The sequence below is a fragment of the Astyanax mexicanus genome, chromosome 5 (assembly GCF_023375975.1).
Source record: "Astyanax mexicanus isolate ESR-SI-001 chromosome 5, AstMex3_surface, whole genome shotgun sequence".
NCBI lineage: Eukaryota > Metazoa > Chordata > Actinopteri > Characiformes > Acestrorhamphidae > Astyanax > Astyanax mexicanus.
Window position 1 is genome coordinate 18,762,807 of NC_064412.1, and position 19,739 is coordinate 18,782,545.

General features: G+C 37.3%; 2 protein-coding genes across 2 annotated transcripts in view; both read right to left on the reverse strand.

Annotated features, from left to right (window-relative positions):
• Nucleotides 1-3,640, reverse strand: part of cyfip1 (cytoplasmic FMR1 interacting protein 1) — a 65,569-nt gene extending 61,929 nt beyond the window's left edge. The window contains exon 1 of the mRNA XM_007249104.4: nucleotides 3,430-3,640. The gene's annotated coding sequence lies outside the window, so the exon portion shown is untranslated. The remainder of the gene's footprint in view (nucleotides 1-3,429) is intronic.
• Nucleotides 3,641-4,738: 1,098 nt separating this feature from the next.
• tubgcp5 (tubulin, gamma complex associated protein 5) lies at nucleotides 4,739-19,706 on the reverse strand. The gene is made up of 24 exons (XM_049479090.1): nucleotides 19,570-19,706; nucleotides 18,321-18,455; nucleotides 18,149-18,202; nucleotides 16,960-17,068; nucleotides 16,269-16,365; nucleotides 16,103-16,182; nucleotides 15,738-15,873; nucleotides 14,539-14,656; nucleotides 14,208-14,297; nucleotides 13,608-13,701; nucleotides 13,098-13,365; nucleotides 12,647-12,849; nucleotides 11,985-12,100; nucleotides 11,409-11,677; nucleotides 10,891-11,089; nucleotides 9,056-9,244; nucleotides 8,330-8,512; nucleotides 8,058-8,142; nucleotides 7,835-7,955; nucleotides 6,966-7,117; nucleotides 5,890-6,015; nucleotides 5,669-5,757; nucleotides 5,489-5,589; nucleotides 4,739-5,360 (listed from the first exon to the last, which is right to left on the reverse strand). Exons 2-24 carry the CDS (start codon nucleotides 18,452-18,454, stop codon nucleotides 5,314-5,316), a joined length of 3,060 nt encoding a protein of 1,019 aa, XP_049335047.1. The 5' UTR covers nucleotide 18,455; nucleotides 19,570-19,706; the 3' UTR covers nucleotides 4,739-5,313.
• Nucleotides 19,707-19,739: the final 33 nt, after the last annotated feature.

A 19,739-nucleotide genomic window follows, 5' to 3' on the forward strand; every position in this document is an offset into this window, starting at 1 on the left:
CTGAGGATAACCTGATTTCTGGAAAGATTTCTCAGCCCAAAAATGATTTCTCATATAGAACCATGCCTGTTTTTTATCGCAGTGCCACGCGAGTACCTGAAGGTAACCAGCATTTAATTTTGGCATTGGCATTGTTCCTTGCACAGAGAAATTTCTTTTGATTACATTATGTAATGCTGATGGGGGGATATCCAAATTCCACAGATACCCACAATTTAACATGCTGACCTAATTGGTGAACCTCTTGCCATCTTTGCTTCGGTTTTCAACTAGTAACAACTACTTTATAAGTCTTCTGTTGCCTTGTCCCAACTTCTTAAGGCCAATTTATACTACTGTGTCAAACCTATGCTGTAGCCTACACTTAGCCTGCATGCTGTATTCCATTTTAACATTTTACAGACTTCCAACACTTTGAGGTTGCAATCAAAATTCAGAAGCAGTCAAATTAGACATAGATCATTATATTATGTCTTTTAAATGTTTTCTTGATATGATAAATCAAGTTTACAATGAATGCATGTACATATACAGAAACATCCACACACACCTACAGAAGAAGAATGGAACAAACATTGTTGTAAACTAGCTCACAAGATTAGCTAATTATGCTAATTTAACTGTATTAAAAGACACATACCTTTCTTCTTTTTCCATATTGTTAAGCTCTGGTATTTACGCTGTTAAGCCAGACTTAGAGAGCAGAGGCTGTGCTCTAGAGTGCTGCAGTATCTTAACAACAATCTGATATTTTTGAAGGGTGGGGCCAAAACAAACCAAAAGCTCCTCCCAAAAGGAAAATGCTTTCATGTAGTCTGTTCACGCTGCACAAACTCTACATGCCACCACTCACACACTCACACTTAGACACACACATAAAAGCAGCATTGATTCTCTATAACTGCACAACAATTTCCTTCAGCATGTAGGCACTTTCACACCTACCTCCCACATTTGCACTGCATGCCATCCTCTTGATCACACTCTACTTATCTTACACTTCACATGCGCAGACTAATCAGAAGTGTGAAAAGTAAACTTCAGATACATAAACTACATACTGACACATACAGATACAGCACTAAACCAAATGTAAGGATTAAGGAACCATACAGCAGTTCTCCATTTCAGCCCTGCTGTGTCTATGGTCACATGGACATGAGCATATCTCTGTCATGACTCTTCAGCTTTCTCAAACTTTTCAGGTCACTAACCCACCCAGCAGGAAGACTGTGCTGATGTTTTGAGAGAGATATGATCAGACTGCCTTGATTTGCTGTGTCTGTGGGGAATGTGCTAAAAAAGCCCAAATATCCACAGGACTACTAACCCAAAACCCGGCAGCTGTGGTTCTGCTGTGCAAAACCTAAGAGAGGATTATGAATGAAAGCATGCAGCGGATGAGGACAAGCATTTCTATAAAGATTTTAAAATAGCAGTTGAAAAAAGGTTTTCTGCATTGTCAGATTTAAAGTGAAGCCATGAGGGTAATACAACAAAAGTTTCTGATACTTCTGATACTACTGCACTCTGATATTACTGTTTAGCCACATTAGCCTCGTAGCTTCAGTGCACAAAAAAAAAGACATTGCTTCCGACATCACACAAGTCTAGAATGATTCACTTGAATGATAAACTGAAATCAAGATTTTGTTCTTATTTACGTTTTTAAGTCTATTATTTTATAATCTGCTACGTTAAAACAGAAGTGTCATAACCAAAGCTTGTTCCTTTAAAGGTCGATCTTGGAAGCTTGAATTTACGACTTCGGTGCTCTTAATTATTATATGGTTTCTGTTCAAGTGACATCTAAGAAAAAGTTACTCTAATAAGAAAAAGGCGTATTTTTTTTTTTTACATCTGTTTTCCGTTCCCAACAGAGATAAATACAAATATTTATATTTAGAATTACTGTCAACAATATAAAGTAATTTATACTGCTGATCCTGAAATATCATTTGTATCGTATCGACCGATATTAATTAATATATCATGATATAGATTTTTGCCATATTGTCCAGCTCTACCATGATGCAGCTAATGTTTTTTCATATCGACTTGGCCTAGTACCCAGTACTGAAGAATGAAGTCACTCTGGCTGATGAAGACTTGCATAGATAGCTACAGAGCTTACTGTGTTAGGGTTAAAATTAAAATTAACATTGTTGTTTTATTCTATAAACTATAGACAACATTTCTCCCAAATTCCAAATTCCAAATACTTATTTAGAGCAGAAAATTAGATACGGTCAATTTAAATAATTATTTAGAGCAGAAAATTAGATACGGTCAATTTAACAAAAAGATGTAGAGCTTTCAGACCTCAAATTAAAAAAAAAAAAAGATCATATTCATAAAGTTTTAAGAGTTCAGAAATCAAATCAATTGGTGGAATAACTCTGGTTTTTAATCACAGTTTTCATGCATCTTGGCATGCTCTCCTCCACCAGTCTTACACACTGCTTTTGGATAACTTTATGCAGCTCCTGGTGCAAAAATTCAAGCAGTTCAGCCTAGATTACTCTTGATTATATTCCAGAGGTTTTCAATTTGGTAAAAACAAAAATATATATAATGTATATAATACCTGTATATAGGAACTGACTTTTACGATATATATTTTGTATAATTCATGCCATAGAGGGTTAAAACAGGCAGGCTGCTCACTCCTCAACATTCCTCAATGAAACAATCATTCCTAGCTACTACACACATTCAGGAAGTGCTTTATCTCTGCATAGAACTCACTGATTTAGTCCACAGTGGATTAGTTTCATTTGTAACAAGTAAAACTGCACTGTAGAGAATTATTTTATAAATAACATTACAGTATTAGCCTAATAAGTGTCAGTTAACTTAGTTTAAAGTGCAGAGGCTACTACTGCTGATACAAACAGTACAAACAGACCGAGATTAACTGAATTTAACTTAGTTAGCCGGCTAGCTAACCTAATTACAACAGAAATAAATACTTAAGCTACTAAAAGCAGCCCACTGAAAGCTATTTAAGTGGATTACTCCTACATATGAATGGAAATAGAGCTAAATTGGCTCGTTTTTTCCCTCTTGTTCGAGTTACAGTAAGTTAGCTAACGCTACTGACCCGTTCCCACCTGGCTGCTCCATAAACCACTGCACATTCATTACTCACTCACCGACAGAGCGAGGCCTCGGCTAACTCAGCTAACCCGCGGCTTCACCCGAAGATTACCAGCTCCCGTATCCTATCTCGCCTTAATTAAACAAACTACACCCTTTTCACCTCCTCAAATACCTTCAGCCGCTTCTCCGTGTCTACAAAACTCAGAGAACCTCGTCCATTAGAAGAAGCGCAGCGCTCGCTACGAGCTCGAAAGCCAACACCCAAAAGCAGGAGAAAAGTTTTCGGCTGAGCCCAGCGCCGCCGCTGTTAGCTCAGCCCGTACCCACCCTGCTGTCTATTCTCCAGGGATAAACTCTCGATCCGCCACGCTCGCTTAAACCTCCATCTGCTGAAGAACTCTCCGCTCGAACGAGCCGCAGTTCAGGCTGAAGCGCTGCTGTTGTATCAACAATGAAACTTTCCAGTGCGCTGAAATCCTGCCTGTAGCCAGAAGCTCACTGTGGGAGTTCCCGTTCCTCCTCCACTACAGGAAAACTCAACAGGAAAGACCACAGAGATACGCTCAGCCCCGCCGGCAGAGGGCGCCCTGCGGAGATCACCCCCCCCCCCCACACACTTAACTCTATAGACATTATACATCATGTTCATAATCAACTAATATATTAGCTATCATATTCAACCTCTTTAAGATTATACAGGTGGTATATGTCCCTAATTACAGAATATATGTGATTATTGGGTTTTATGTTAAGGGGAAAGAGTGTAAGCTAGTACTGTTTAGTATATATTTATAATTATGCCTTTAGGCTGTGATTTCTCTCTCAAGTGTGTAATTCCCTTACAAGTTTAGAATTTTCTCCCAAAAGTTTTGCATTCTCCTCTGCAAAAGTTTTGCATTTTCTCGCAAAAGTGTTTCACCCCCTCACAAGTTTTTTATTCTCTCAGAAAAGTTTAGCATTTCCTCACAAGTATTTCTTCCTCCAACAAGTTTTGCATTCATCTCTCGCAAAAGTTTTGCATTCTCTTGCAAAATGGTTGCATTCCCACACAAAAGTATTTCATCCTCCAACAAGTTTTGCATTCTCTCGCAAAAGTTTTGCATTCCCTTACAAGTGTTTAATTCCCTCACAAAAGTTTTGCATTTCCTCACAAAAGTGTTGCTTTCCTTTAAAAAGGTTTGCATTACCTTACAAAAGTTTTGTATTTACTCAAAAGGTTGGATTCCCTTATTTAGGTTTAATATTCAGTCACAAAAGTGAAGCATTCCCTCATAGAGGTAGTGCATTCCCTCAAAAGTGTTGCATTCCTTCACAAAAGTTTTACATTCTCGCAAACATTTGTATTTCCTCACAAAAGAATTGTGTTAAGATGTGCCAGGTGGCGTGTTGGCTGATTTTAAATGTCCTGATTTGTGTGCCGGTTGATGTCCTGGATGCTGTAATATGTGCCAGTTTGTATGCTGACTGCTGCAAGATGTGCCAATTAAGTGTGAGTGTCCCAGCAATGAGCTGTGCCAGCTGGTTAAACTCTCAAGAACACACATAGTAAAACAATGTGTTCATATTAAGCTTATATCACTGGTTCTTCCATTTAAGTGTTTCCAATTATCAGTCCTAGCAAAGAAAGTAACAACAATTTACAATTTTGACTCATTTATTGTGCACAAACAGCCATTGAATGAGTAAAATAGTTTTCACATACGTTCACATACGTACGTACTTACGTACACACACACACACACACACACACACAATGAAATAGCATATAGACATATATATATATACAGGCATTTAACTCATTTAACATTCAGTTTCACAAAAAATACTGTCCCTATGCATTTTCGGACACACACATAACCAGTAGCAAAAATCTCTTCATTCATACATTTCTTTGCATGCCTATAATGGTATATACACTTGTTGAGGAAAACAAATTTGCCTTATACAATTTTTAAGTGCAGCAGTTACAATTTAACTGCTTTCACAAAATTACAATGTGCAATGTCTTGTCTTCACTTTGACTGCCCTTGTGCGTACACACACTCACACACAGCTACCTAGACAATGAAAAAGAGCTGCTGATTGACACTGCTGGTTCACCATGTGCTATAAACTCAGACCTCCTAGAAGGATGAGAAAAAAATAGACAGTACAGAAGAAGCCATTCAGCTTTAGCTGTCAAGAGTTGCTGTGTTTGAGGTTGACAGTCGTCTAGCACTGCTCAAAACCAGCCATCAGAGACAGGGCGAGAGACTCCACTAGGAGAAAAAAAAACACACACACACAGTTAGCAGCATAATGCTGTATATGTACTGGACACACAGAAAAGACCAAACTGATGCAAGAGAGGAAGCTGGTAAATAGAGCAACACAGAAGTAGACTTACAATGAGGAAACGATCCTCTGCAGACAGCCTTATTTAGAATGGTCACCAAGAACATGTGACAGTTCTTAAAATCCGATTCCATTTTGTCAATAGATTCAATTCTAAGAAAGACATTAAAGACATATAAAGACACATAATAAAAGAAAAGAAAAGAATAGAAAAAGAATAGAAATAACTTACTTCCATGCTCCAAAGCCAGCCTGCCATCGGTCAGAGAAGATGAGAACCAAATTAAGGACCTTCATAATGGCTTCTTTGACAAAACTGACCTAGAAAGACAGGAACCTTGATTTTAAGCAGAGCTGAAACAAATCAATCTTCCCTGCAACTTTACTAGGGGACTTTAAATAAGTAATAAGTAAATAAGCTCAACCAAGTGTGTGCGTGTGTACGTGACCTACCTTTTCTCTGAGAAGGCAGCGGTCATGGATTGTGGACAGATATCTGTAGTGGATTTTTATGAGCTGGTCCAAGTCTTTTGCTTCTTGTACTTGGTGCTGAAATTCCAAACCTGTGCTGTGTAGGATCTGAACACAAACAAGAGTAGTATAATATAAATAAAAATATTGCACCAGGGTTAAATTAGACCAAACAATGTGATTGGCTGGGAGATGTTGTTGAAATCCCAATATTGCACAATAATGGCACTCTGATCAAAGCTCTTTAAGTATTACTTGAGTTTACGTGCTATAAATGTTTTTAAGTATTAAAGTAAAATAATGTCAAAATTAATTAGTTTCTACATAAGTGACTTTTATTATTACGTATTACTATTTTATTCCATACATTTAAATGAAAGTTTACACACACAGTGTCCTAAACTGCACATAGAAACACTAAACACAGACACTGTGGGTGTAAAACTGTTGCTTAATACTGCTGCTATTAAGTATATACACAGATAGGGTATATTGTGTGGATTAGATCAGACAGTCAAAAGAAGCAGGATTTGCTGACCCATTTAAGGTAGGACAGATCAGTTAAAATACAGATATTGTGAATAAGAAGTTTAGTTTTATATAAAAGTAAGTTCTTAACATTTAGCTGCTTCTAGCAGACATGGGATTAATATAACCTGTATCATAGCCTAATGTTTTGGCTATAGCTTGTACCCCTGATAATTGGAAAAGGAGCTGTTAATTATTATGACGGTAGGGATAGTCTGATTACTGTGTTTTTTAGCATTAACTATTTTACAATTTATTTTTTGTGTATTTGTTGATAAATAATTTTATTTTTGTCCTCTTCATCTTAAAATCTAACAACAAATAGTAGTACAATCAAAATAATGCACTGAAGATTTGTACTGTAATAATGTGAAATACTAGTAATGGTGTATTCATTTATTTATCTATGTATGACTGCAGTACACCATCTCCTCTTATAGCACTCTCCCTCTGCTTACATCTGAAACCATTTGATTACACATTTAACAGGTTCTGAACCTTCACAAAACCACTGCATTAAAAATACCCACCCTAGTCATGATGTAGTTGTGCAGGCTGTTAACAAAATGCATTAGCTTGACCCTCAGTAGGAACATTCTGTGGATCTGTTGATTTATAGGCTCTTTGCCAGTGTACTCTTCAAACTGGCCTCCTTCGTGTCTCTTAGCAGCTGCTGTCAAATCTGTGGAGAAATGACATTTTTAGCAGGCACAAAATCAGGTGACCTAAATCAAATCTGCTTGATCCGTCTCTGTTCAACTTTCCAAATGGACCACTTTGACTGAAAATGTCTCTGGAAGTTTGATTTGCCCTTCAAAATTAATTATATAAAATCAGGCACATATTAATACAGCATAATGTTGTTGGACAAAGCCTTATATCACTATGTTAGCCTTTCTTTCTTTTTGACATAATGTGAATCTGGAATTTGTTTTTGATGTTCTTTCCAACAAACTCTCTTAAAATTCTCTTAAGTTACCCGCAATATATCGTTTTTTACAGTGACTACCATTACGCTTTAAGGTGCTGCTTTAAGGATACAAGGTTTTTGCAAGACAGCAACAAGACAAACTGTATATACAGTACACCAAACATACAAAAGTATCAAGGCACTTCTTTTAATGAGTAAGATTATCTATTTGTACATGTATAACTTGTTTAAGTGCCATAAAAAAAGAACTGTCACTCTAACAGGATGCTCTAGAGCACCCACACATGAGCCTAACATCACCACACCCAATGTAGTTGAGTATTTATAGGGATCTATAGTTCCTCCAGCATTTGGCTTTGATAATGCGACTGAAATTCCTAGAGTGTGAGCAATGACCAAAGAAGCGAACTAGCAAACAAAAAAGCAGACCAAAGAATGAACATACAAACTATGTTAGCAATAACTTACCACTGAATCGCAATGTATCTAGACTGTATTTGGCCCATTTTATTTGTAGAAGGAGCAGGAAAACCTGATTGTAGATTTTCTGACACTCCGAACTAATAACAATATCCACAGGCCATGGAACCTAGCAAGATATAAAGTATAAAATACAGAACATTTGTTAAGATTAAACACTCTTAATCTAAACACATTGGGAAAAAAACACTGAACATGTAGGTTTAGTTACCTTATAACTCAAAGTAAGACCATCAAGGTTGTTGATTGGCTGTTTTTTTCTTGTAGGATCAATAGTCTCCAGAAAGATTGACAATCTTTGAAATGAGCAAAGACATACACACACAAGACAACTTTCATAAAAAAGTTTTATAGATAGATCACTTATATCATGATATAATTATATCATGGACCTGCATTAATCTATTTCACCATCTTAAACAACATCCTTAACAACAGCTAAAATACTGTATTTAAACCTGTAAAAGCAGCCGAAGGCAATACCTGTTGCTGTCCTCCGGGTGTCGCTGTCCCACAGCCTCCTGCAGCTGCACGTTGAGGAATGCCAGCTGCTGCCAGCTCTCCTTCTCCAGTACCTTGTCAAAGATGGCTGTGTAGAAGTCATACATAGTGTCACCAGCCTCCAGCAGAAAATAGTTCCTCATGGCCTGAAGGTATCCTAGTAACCTGAGAAAAAAGCAGAAATTGTTCAGCGGAAAGCGTGAAATTGCTCAGGCAGTTCTTTTAAGAATAACCACAATATAAACTCAGCAGGATTGAGCCAGTGTTTTGAATACTAATAAGACTATTTTAGGGCTGCACCGAATTATCAAACTATTTTCTTTTATTGGTTAATTAATCGAATAATAATAATATAATCTACATAACTTATTATACAGGGTCATTTGTGTATGTATGTGACCTAGGTTAAAATAATTTCACAATAATAATGAAAAATACATATAAATCTCTTGATAATCAATTGTTAAACAAATCTAAAATCTTTAAACATGCTATTTAGTGTAATAATGTGTGGTTGGGGACACATCCCCCAGTATTTTGAGAGCACAGTCATGCATGCTACTGTAAGTGCATCAATGCAAGTTATGCAAATCTACATATTTTTGTAACTGGTGATGCTGATTACCTTAACAATTTCCCCTCAGCCCTACACAATTTACATGACCAAATTTAAAACAGACCTCTAACATCTCAGGGACTGCCTTTTACCTGTAGTCCTTCTTCAGGGTTCTCATAAGGTTCCCACAGCACTCAATATATCTCCTCTCGATGTGTGGATACAGACACGAGCGCAGAGTCAGCTCAAACGTTTGGCATGTAACTGATTCTGATGAACGATCCACGATCACATCCCCACCAGAAAACGTCTCGTGAAAGTCCTTCTGCTCCAGATATAACCTGAGAGCAAAGAGAAAGACAGTTTTGATTTAAAGACCCTTTAAAAGAAACACTGTTTCTTGACCCTTTCATTCTGTGGTATAGGGCTGGCCCGAATAGCGTTTTTTGAGCTCCGGATATTCGGCACTGATTCGAAGCGAATATTCGAATATTCGTTTTTAAAAAAAGAGGTAAAAAAAAAAGAAAAAAAAAAAGCAAATCACGGCCCCTTTAATCCACTGAAAAATGTTCAATTTGCTCTGACCGACGAGACATATTCACCCCGGATTTTTGGTGTTTTTATCCCGGATTTTTGTGTTTTCACCCCATATTTTTTCTGTGTTTTTAGCCCAGATTTCTTTGTGTTTTCATCCCGGAATTTCTGCTGCCCCACACCGCGGCTTATCCGCTGCGTAAGCAGGCTAGGAGGCTGCTGCTGCACGGTTTCTCTGCTGCGCAAGCCAGCCCAGTAAATTGCTGTTTGTGTTTTCACACTTAGGCTATTTGCTTAAAAAAACAAACAAAAAAAACGTTTGTTCAGGAAGTATTTTATATTCTTAAACATTGTTAATTATATTAGAGGACAGTCATTGTAAACTGTACTTGGTCTATTTCGGTTAAAGGATTGTGCAGGGCATATTACTGATTTTGTATTTTTGCACTTGGGCTATAAGCTCAATATTAAATATTTCGTTTGTTTAGAAATTATTTTATATTTTTAAACCATGTTAAATTATATTAGAGTAGAGGAAAGTCATTGTTAATGACGTTATTGTACTTGGTCTATTTCGGTTTAAGGATTGTGCAGGGCATAGCCGTATTACTGATTTTGTATTTTTGCACTTGGGCTATAAGCTCAATATTAAATATTTCGTTTGCTTAGAAATTATTTTATATTTTTAAACCATTTTAAATTATATTAGATAAGAGGAAATTCGTTCAGACATAATTTTTGTAGGCCAGGCTTTTGTAACCGATTTAGCCCCTACTGTTGCCACATTACCCCTTACGTTTTATTATATAAATCAGTTTCGAAGAGCCTGCATTTTTTTTTTATCATGTATAATAGAGGTCTGCGCGAGACTGATTTTTAAACCCACTCTTCCACGCTCCCGCGTTTCTGTCTCGTTACCGCGCCGCAAAAAAATTGCTTCTTTTAATCCCGCGCCCGCCCGCCACATACACATTTCTGCCGCTCCCGCCCCACGTTCCTAATATAAATTAAATAAACTACATTTAATGCTTCAAATTTACTTATATATTTATTAAAACAGCAGCGCTGAATAGTGCGGTCCCGTTCCTTACCCCAGTCCAAAAACCATCGGTGTGTGCGTGTGTGTGTCGGTCCATCCTGCGCGTTGAGAGTTTTCTTTAGGTTTTTTTTTTACAATTATTACAGTTTTCTTAACTATTTATTAATTTGCTCCCGCATCGTCTGGATTAAACTCCCGCTCCAGCCAATAACAGTTCAGTTCTGTCCCGCGCGCAAGATATTCTGACGGGACCCGTGAGAACAGAAGTGGTTAGAGTGAGGTGGAACTCTGGAAAGGAGAAAAAAAACGAATATCCGAATACCAAAATTAAAAACCGAATACCTACTCAACGAACGAATATCCGAATACCCGAATATTCGGGTCCAGCCCTACTGTGGTAGATTAGATCATCACCTGGCAAAGTTAATGGCCAGCAGGGGGTCATGGATGTCGTCCATTTCCAGATGACGGGCCACAATGGACTGCATCTTAATTAGACTCCTCTTTGTGGCTTGTTGCTCAGTAACTGTATCCGTGGGTGACTCCTCGCCGCGTCGCAGTCGAGTCTGTACTGATTCCAGGAAGAGTGTATAGAGACTTTTTCTCTCTGCATCTGAGAGAAAACAACAAACAAACAAATAAACAAACAAATAAACAAACAAACAACCAACAAACAACAAACATGTATAATCTGAATAATATACAATATACTCTCCTAGTATAAAACATTTTCAGGCGATTAGAGACAATTACTTCTACAAAAGCAATTTATTATTATTATTTTTTTTTATTTGTTCCTAGAAACACCCTAAATACAGGAAAGCCCCTGGCTGCAGTTCCAGAATATTAGATGTTTTTTTCTGAAGACTTTATCAGTAATGTGGCATCTCTTTTTACACCCCATTTAATTCCCTATTTAATCAAACTTTCACCTCTGGAAGATCCGTCAGCCTGCTCCGTCTCTTTGCAGTCCAGGTTCTTCAGAAGTTGCATGGACTTTCCTGCCATGATTATCTGCTTGAGTACAGGCTTGAGGAAGGACACCATGGTGTGCTGTCTGCTGCTGGAGCTCTGCTCTCCTCCAGAACTTCCACTGGCAGCATCGCTTAGTCTCTCCTCACTCTCCACTGCCTCAGACACACTGTACAGTGTGTAGGTGGCGTACCAAAAGTCCCTGTGGTTCACAGGCACATCCTTGTTCCTAACAGACAAGCAATGGAAGTTTTAGTCAATTATTACTGTTCCATTAAAGTGTAATATACGTTATTGGGTAGTGTCTAAAGAAATGTTGTTGAATTTGACACATTCCACAGACAGTCAGCTTTAGATAGCAATAAATTATAGTCATGATTTGTCACAGAGTTGCCATATGATTTGAAATTTCACAGTAAAATGTTTTTTGAAGTGTCTATTTCTCACAATTAGTTTCTCCACCAGAATTGGCTCTTCAGGACATTATAAATGCATACATGTGAGGACAGGCACTTACTAGCTCTTTCATTTCTTACCTTTGGATTATAAACTCTTTGGCTGGGTCAAACAAGTGACCGTGAACAATCCATTCATCCACTATCTCCAGATATGGCCTGACTGTTTCAACCCAGAGTGAGAAAAGAAGTGCCACCTGGTGATAGCAAAGGCATCAGATTATTTTTAATTGTGATATTTTTTATTTGTAAAGTATAAATACATATTCTTTAGATTAAGTGGTCCCAAAAAAAAAAAAAAAACTTTGCATGAGTTTGTTTACATATGCACATGCTAGCACAGCAAATATAAAAGACTGCTCTAAAAGGTCTGTCAAGATATAGTTTTGGAATGATATATTGTGCCTGAACAATATGTCCTAAATAAATAAAACACAAAAACACACTGTTTCTAAACAAAGTCAACATTCTGCCTTATATAAGTAAATGATCTCCTAACTAAGTTAACACAACTGGCAATTTGGAGGTTAGCTAAAATTCTTAAGTATTAGCATTAGCTGCTAACCACATCGCTAGCGCTTTCGCTGTTCAGAGGTGAGTCTATCGGCTTGTAGTCTGCATGTTTACTGTGTTAAAACAAGCTACAAGGGACCACCCATTTTATACCATTTCTCACTCTCAACTACAAAACCAGACTACTGTTTTAGAGAATTATCTTAGCTACACAAAGGTAACAAACTCACCGACTGCTCAGAAGCTTCACCCACACTATCGTACTCAATGATGGCCTTGTAAAGTGTGTTCAGCAAGTGTGAGGCTCGCACCACATTTGGCGTGCCAGGAGGAACATCAGCCACCCCGGTGCAAAAAACTCTATGCAGCACAGTGATCTGAGCCAGGTGAGGGCTGAGACGCTCCAGCACAGAGGACAATGTCACCGTCTCATCTACACACAACACACACATATACTTACACAATCTACATCATGTAAAAAAATGAATATCTGAATATCAAATACAATGTATTTCTGCTATGTTCCATCACTGAATAATTTAAATAGCCCAAATGTATTTTGTATTAAATATGTATAAAATAGTTTTCTTTCTCTCATTATTCTGCCAAACAAAAGTTTTTCTGCCATTTTCAGCCAAATCAACTCAATTGCAAAACATTTGGTGCATCTCTAATAGTTACCTTTGCCAATAATCTCTCTCTCGATGGCAGTGAGCTCTTCTTTGAAGCTGGTAAAATACTTGTACAGTGCCCACACAAATGCTTGGTAGGTTCTGAAAGGGGGCTCAGAGTTCTTCTTAGATGAAGAGGAGGAGGAAGAAGATGAAGAGTTGAGGCCTGGAGGACACGGCTCTGAACTGTGACCAGTCACCTCGTCAATGAACCTCTGGAGACGAAACACTGCCTGGCCGTAGGCTGCTATGTGTTCCAGCACTGATCTCAAACAATTCTGCAGCAAAAAACAAATACAGGGTCAGTTTATGAACACCAACCAGCAGCTTCACTTTCTTTTAATAATTTTTGATGTGCCATGTGACAATAAGAAATATTGTGTCAACATTCTGATGAAATACTGTATTCACATAATGAAACTAATCAATTCCTTGTAATTTACAAAGGATGCATTGTATTCATTGCTTAAAATGAAAACTACCATAAAATAAATAAATAAATAAAAAAAACATAGCTTACATTAGTTAAGTGGGTGACCACCACATCATTCCGCACGCTTACTTTTCCATCATGGTGCTGAAATATGAAAAGCCTCTTTACCCCAGACAAAAGCCTTAATAAACAAACAAAAAAGGAATACACAACAGTCAAAGAAAACACACTGTAATTAATTCAGCTAATATTCAAATCACTACTCTCTACCCCAGTAACTGCTGTGATTATATATGTTCTATATGTTACAGTATGTTACACATCTCTGTACCTTATCATCACTATGCACATTAATATACTGTATCGGTACTGCACTGTCCTGTCTTTAAATTGTCTTGTCTTTTTATTTATTGTATTTCTTGTTACTTAGTGTTATAGTTTTATGTTGCACTGTCGTCACTCTTGCACTTCATGTTGTCTATTGCTTGTTGTTCCATGTTGCACCATGGAACGTAATTTCACTACACTGTGTACCTGTACTCAGATGTAATGACAATAAAAGCCTCTTGACTTGACTTGACTACATTTATTTAGGCTGTCCAAATAAAATATAACTTTTTTAGGGATTGAAACATAACAAAATGAAAGCCTGTCTTTTTGTTGAATAAGTGTGGTGTCGTGTATTACCATAAGGTCTCTCGAATCACTTGTGTTTCAGTGACAAAGGCTTTTTCCTCAGGCATGTAGAGTGGGTCAGTGTTGTAGAGATGCTGATCCCTGCAGAGAGTGAGAGTGAAAACAAATGTTAAAAATGTTAAAAAAAATTGATTTGGCACATGTAATAGGAAATTAGAAATGAGAAAAGAAAACACATTTTTATTCTTAAAAAAAGAAAGAGAAATCAACAATTGTATGTAATTCCAATACCATTTTGTCTTGAAAAACTAAATGAAAATCAAGTAGCTAAAACTAAAGCTGAAATAATGGTAGGCCACTAGATGGCCAGACTTTATCTCACCAGACATTGAGCAGATTAGAGTGTAGATGGAGGCTGTGTGGAAAACGAGGTGAGTGGGGAACCCAGTATGGGGTCACAATATGCAGCTCCAGCCAAGCCCGGGCATCTGGTTCACCTACTACATAAATAAGAGTTATCATTACACAAAAGTGAATAATCATCATTACACTAACACCATCCACAGTGTTTAGACTAGCATTTTTGAATGTAAATACTATGTACAGCTCTGGGGAAAAAATAAGAGACCGCTAAAAATTTAGTTAATAAAAATAAATAATAAAAAAAAAACCTCTAAAATACTCAAGAAGAAGATGGATGATCACAAGCCATCAAACCGAGCTGAACTGCATGAATTTTTGCACAAGGAATGGCAATGTTATCCAAAAGCAGTTTGAAAAACTGGTGGAGGAGAACATTATTCCACCAAACATTGTTTTTGGAACTCTTAAAACTTCTTCTTTGCATTATTTGAGGTATGAAAGCTCTGCATCTTTTTGGTTATTTCAGTCATTTCTTATTTTCTGCAAATAAATGCTCTAAATGACAATATTTGTATTTGGAATTTGGGAGAAATGTTTTCCATAGTTTATAGAATAAAACAACAATGTTCATGTTGCTCAAACTTATACCTATAAACAGCAAAATCAGAGAAACTGATTCAGAAACTGAGGTGGTCTCTTACTTTTTTCCAGAGCTATATATTTGATTTATAATTTTAGGCATTATTAATTATTTCAAGCCTTCCTGCAATATATGAAGACCTACACAATGTAACAATGACTGCGTCCTTTGCAGTATCTATAGCTTTACCCAAAACAGCTAACTAAAACATATTTTGTTGACTATACTATTGTACAAATTACAGAATGTGACTTTTTATATACTTTCTAGTCGTGTAAGAATAACTATTATGGTTTGAACAATATATTATACAGAAACAATTGTGAAAAACATTATCGTCACCTAAAGAAATTTTAATGCCATATATAATAATAATATAACATCATAATAATGCAAAAAAAAGTCATTTTCACTGAACTGTACTCCTTGCTAAGAAATCATAATGGGTAATACTCAGGTCAGCAAAAAGTATTTAGTTCATGTTCATATATTGCATGTCCAATATTATCTGGTGTTACATTATGTGAATTTGGATGCAGTTTAGTTCCTTTATTAGTGTTAAGTGTGTGTGCCCTTACCAGCCCAAGTGACTTGTACTGTCTTATTGTTTTGTTCCTGATCTTCCTGTGGTGTTCTGTCAACCTGTATCCCAGAATCCTCTCTGCTGATGGGCTGCTGACTTTCTTCTTCCTCGCTTCCATCCTCTGACCACTCCTGAAAATAAATATGTACAAATATATATTCACTACATCTGTAAATTACACAGATTTACAGCTCAAACCTTGTTAGGTTATTAGTCCAAGATGTAAATTGAAAGCTATAGCTGTTTATGTCACTGGCAGGCTAAATAAACATGTGCTAAAAATATATGTTTTACAATACTGCAGCAATACACAGTACACAGCAATACACTAAGATTTATTGTTTAACTCAGCATACTCACTGGAGTGTCAGGAAAAGGCCCTGTTTCAATATCCTCTCCTTCCATTAAGTACTTAGCCCAGTCAAAGGTGTCTTTCATTTCTGCAACGATTAGTTTTATTTGACTAAAGATTTATACATTTACTACACAAGTCAGAACACACAAGTATTGACACAAGAAAACTTACCAGATTCTTTTAGTCTGGGCCTTTCACTGTAGTTAGTATTACATGGAGAATCAGACAGGAAGAGTAACAGCGCCAATATCCCATGGTGGATATCAGTCTATACGAAACAGTAAAAAGCCAACTTTCAGTACATACAATACAACTCAAAGGTTTGGATACACCTCTTCTCATTCAATGTTTTTCTTTCTTTGTTTCTTTCCCTTTGAGGTTTTCCATGGTGAATTTAATATTGAAGACATTAAAGTTATACAGAAACATGTAAAGTTAGTTTTGAACAAAAAGTGGTAAACAAACCAAAATATATGTGTGTTTTATATTTTAGATTCTTTTAAGAACCACATTTAGCTTTGAGGACAGATCTGCACACTCTTGGTGTTTTAATCTCGGTGTCCTTATGAGGAAGAGTCATCTGGATTAGTTTCCTCAGCATCTTGAAGAAGTTCCTGGAGGTGCTGAACAATAGTCGCTGCTTTTCCTTCCAAAAGCTCCAGCTTATCCTAAATCTTTATTAAGTAATCCCATATGTGTCCCTTAATTGTTTTCACGTCTTTAATATTAATCTACAATGTAGAAAATAAATAAAAGAAAAACAATAAATGAGAAGGTGTGTCCAATCTTTTGACTGGTAGTGTATACTTTGCAGGTTTCTTAATGTTTTAAAGTAATCTAGTATGATTTTAGAGTGTTTTACCATGGTACCCTCAGCAGTAGGAAGAGGGGAGTTCAGGAATTCCTCAGTCAGTCGTGTCCAGCTCTCTGCTTTACACAGGTCTGAGTGCACCATGAGTTTCTCATATATTCTAAGAAATGCAAGAGGTGAACATGTTATCAGTTTGTAAACTAAGCATAGCTGGAAAGGTAAGAACATGTGTCTCTGGTAGTTTGTTTCTTCGGTAATAAATCTTATACCTTTTGAAAGCCTGTTAATTTCTCTTTAATTTGTAATGAACATGCATTTGTGGGATAAGCAGCAGAGCTGAGTATGTGTGTTGTGCCCGTGACAAATTTGCCATTCCTCTCTGCCATTGCCAAACAGCTCATCTGTCCTCTTCTTGACTAATTTGGTGTTTGACCATCTTCTTGGGCCGCTAACTTTTACAGACATCCCCTGTAGCCTTCAACTTAGCCTTTAATTTGAAGATGCTACTATGGCTCACTCCAAATAACGCTGCAACTTTTTTTTTTGGAACACCAGCTTGAAGTTGGCCTTCCACATGGTCCCTATCCAGATCAGACAAATGTAGCATGCCTATACTTTGAGCAGACACCAACTGACCACAGTAGCATAGCCCATGCTCACATGCACTGCTAATAAGGCAGCACCCGGGGGAACCAGTGGCTTAAAACAAGGGTTAATAGCAAAATAAGCTGTATAATAATAAGAATAAGAATATTTGGCCAATTTTTCATGCAATCCACATACTCAGCACTGCTGCTCATCCCAAAAGTATGTGTTCCTTAGAAATGTGGCTCCATTAAAAATAATAATAAAGAGGCTTTATAGTTGTATGAGATTTAATGTCAAGAAGTATTGTTACAACATAAGCCCTATCCAGATAGGATTAGTTTCTCAGGAGGATGTCTATGAAAAATATTTCATACTTTCACTTAGTGGTAAAACCTCTGCATCTGGAGTGAAATTGAAAAAACAGGAGGACCAGTGAGTTTTTTGAGACTTTTGCAGTCACATGACATCGCGTTCAGCAGCTCCTCCATTTCCATTCGCTGTTGTGTGGAAACGTGGAAACGTGCGCCCAACATGACAAATAGCTATGTTATTAAACGCGTCCGGATAGGGCTTAAGAAATAATCTTCCAAACACAAATCTCCTTACATTTTGTGTTATGTTTTAATTAAATTAAACACAATCTTATTCTCACCCATTTATTGAGCGCTGCACATTGTGGCTGCTGACATCCAGGAAACGGTGAAACCTGGCAAGATAAAGAAAAGTAAAAATCAACTCTTTAAGGACAATTTAATACAGTAAAAAACATATAATTACAAACATGAACAGCTTAAGAATACAGCCTGAGCCAAACATGTCCTTACTTGAAATTTGACCAGGCGAATTTGAGAGCCATTTGGAAGTTTTGGTCCTCTTCATCTTGAATGCCAGTCATGTGTGCTATCAGTCTCTTCACCTCCTGCTCCAGCTCCTTCTCAAATTTGGTCCAGTGAGCCATCCTGCAGACACTTAGCTAAGTTAGCTAACTAGCCAATTGTAAATACGATTTTAAAATTTTAAATTACTCTTATATCTCTTCCTACTGCCATTCTGGCTTCACAGGTCTAGCTGAGCTGATTCTGTAGGTTTTCACTACGTTCATTTTAACAGCGTGAACCTTGCTTACTATCGTTAGCTAAGTTAGCTAGCCAACCGCTTAGCATCATCATAACGGCGGTTTCAGTCATACAGCTAAGACCTAGCAGGCTATCTAACCCAGCGAGCTCAGCGAGCAGGTCCTCCCCTCACAGTATTCACAGGTGCTGCGGTTATTTCCCCCCTTTACTCAGTGCTTGCTATAATAATCCTGTCGCAGTTCAGTCTCGATTTAGTGAACTGATTCGCTGCTCATTCAGTTCAGCCCGTTTCTCCTTCTTGCCGCTCAGCCTGTTTTGATGCTCCTTCTGTGGTTAAACACGAACGTATCAAGCATTAGCAGCTCTATACCGCCTCCTAGCCAACCTAGCTATAACTGATCCCAGATACACTGAGGCCCATAGACATCTATCTTGAAGCCCAATCCCATTAATAGTTTGTACCTCTACCCCTTGTTTTAAACTGTAGCCCCTTCCTTTGGAACAGAGTTACAAGAAGAAGGGGTGAATCATCCTCCTCAGAATTGGATGAGGATTCAAGAACAATAGATAGCAATGGAGCGCTATATAAGTTAAGTAACCTAGCTGCTGGGACTCTTTATCATGTTTCAGTAAACCCTAAGTCCAATTATTCTTCTTTAAACCATTGCTAATGTTTAAACAAATGTCACATTTTTGTGGTTCCTGAAAAACGTAGAAGTTAAGCGATTATTTTGGGAAGGTTTTGGTATGCACCCTTACCTTGTCTTTATTAACCGACTTATTTTCTGGATTTGGGAATTTTGCCTATTTGTGAACTTTTGTGCTTTCATATTTTGCATTTTTTTGTTTTTCCAGGATTCTATTTTGTGTGCTTGTGGTCTTATTCTGTTTGGTCTTTGCCTGATGTTGGCACCCGCTTTGTGATTTTCTTATCTTGCTTTTTTCTCTAGGCACAGGCATTTTAGGTAGCTTATCTGATCATGAACTTTTGTTTTACCTGTAGTTTCTTCTCTTTTTTTGCTGATTGTGAGCTCGTATTTTAAAGGCTGCTGGCCTTTATGTTGTGTTTGTGTGTCTGCTAGTGTACTCTACAGTCTCTCTCTCTCTCTCTCTCTCTCTCTCTCTATCTCTCTCTCTCTCTCTCTCTGTCTCTCTCTCTCTCTCTCT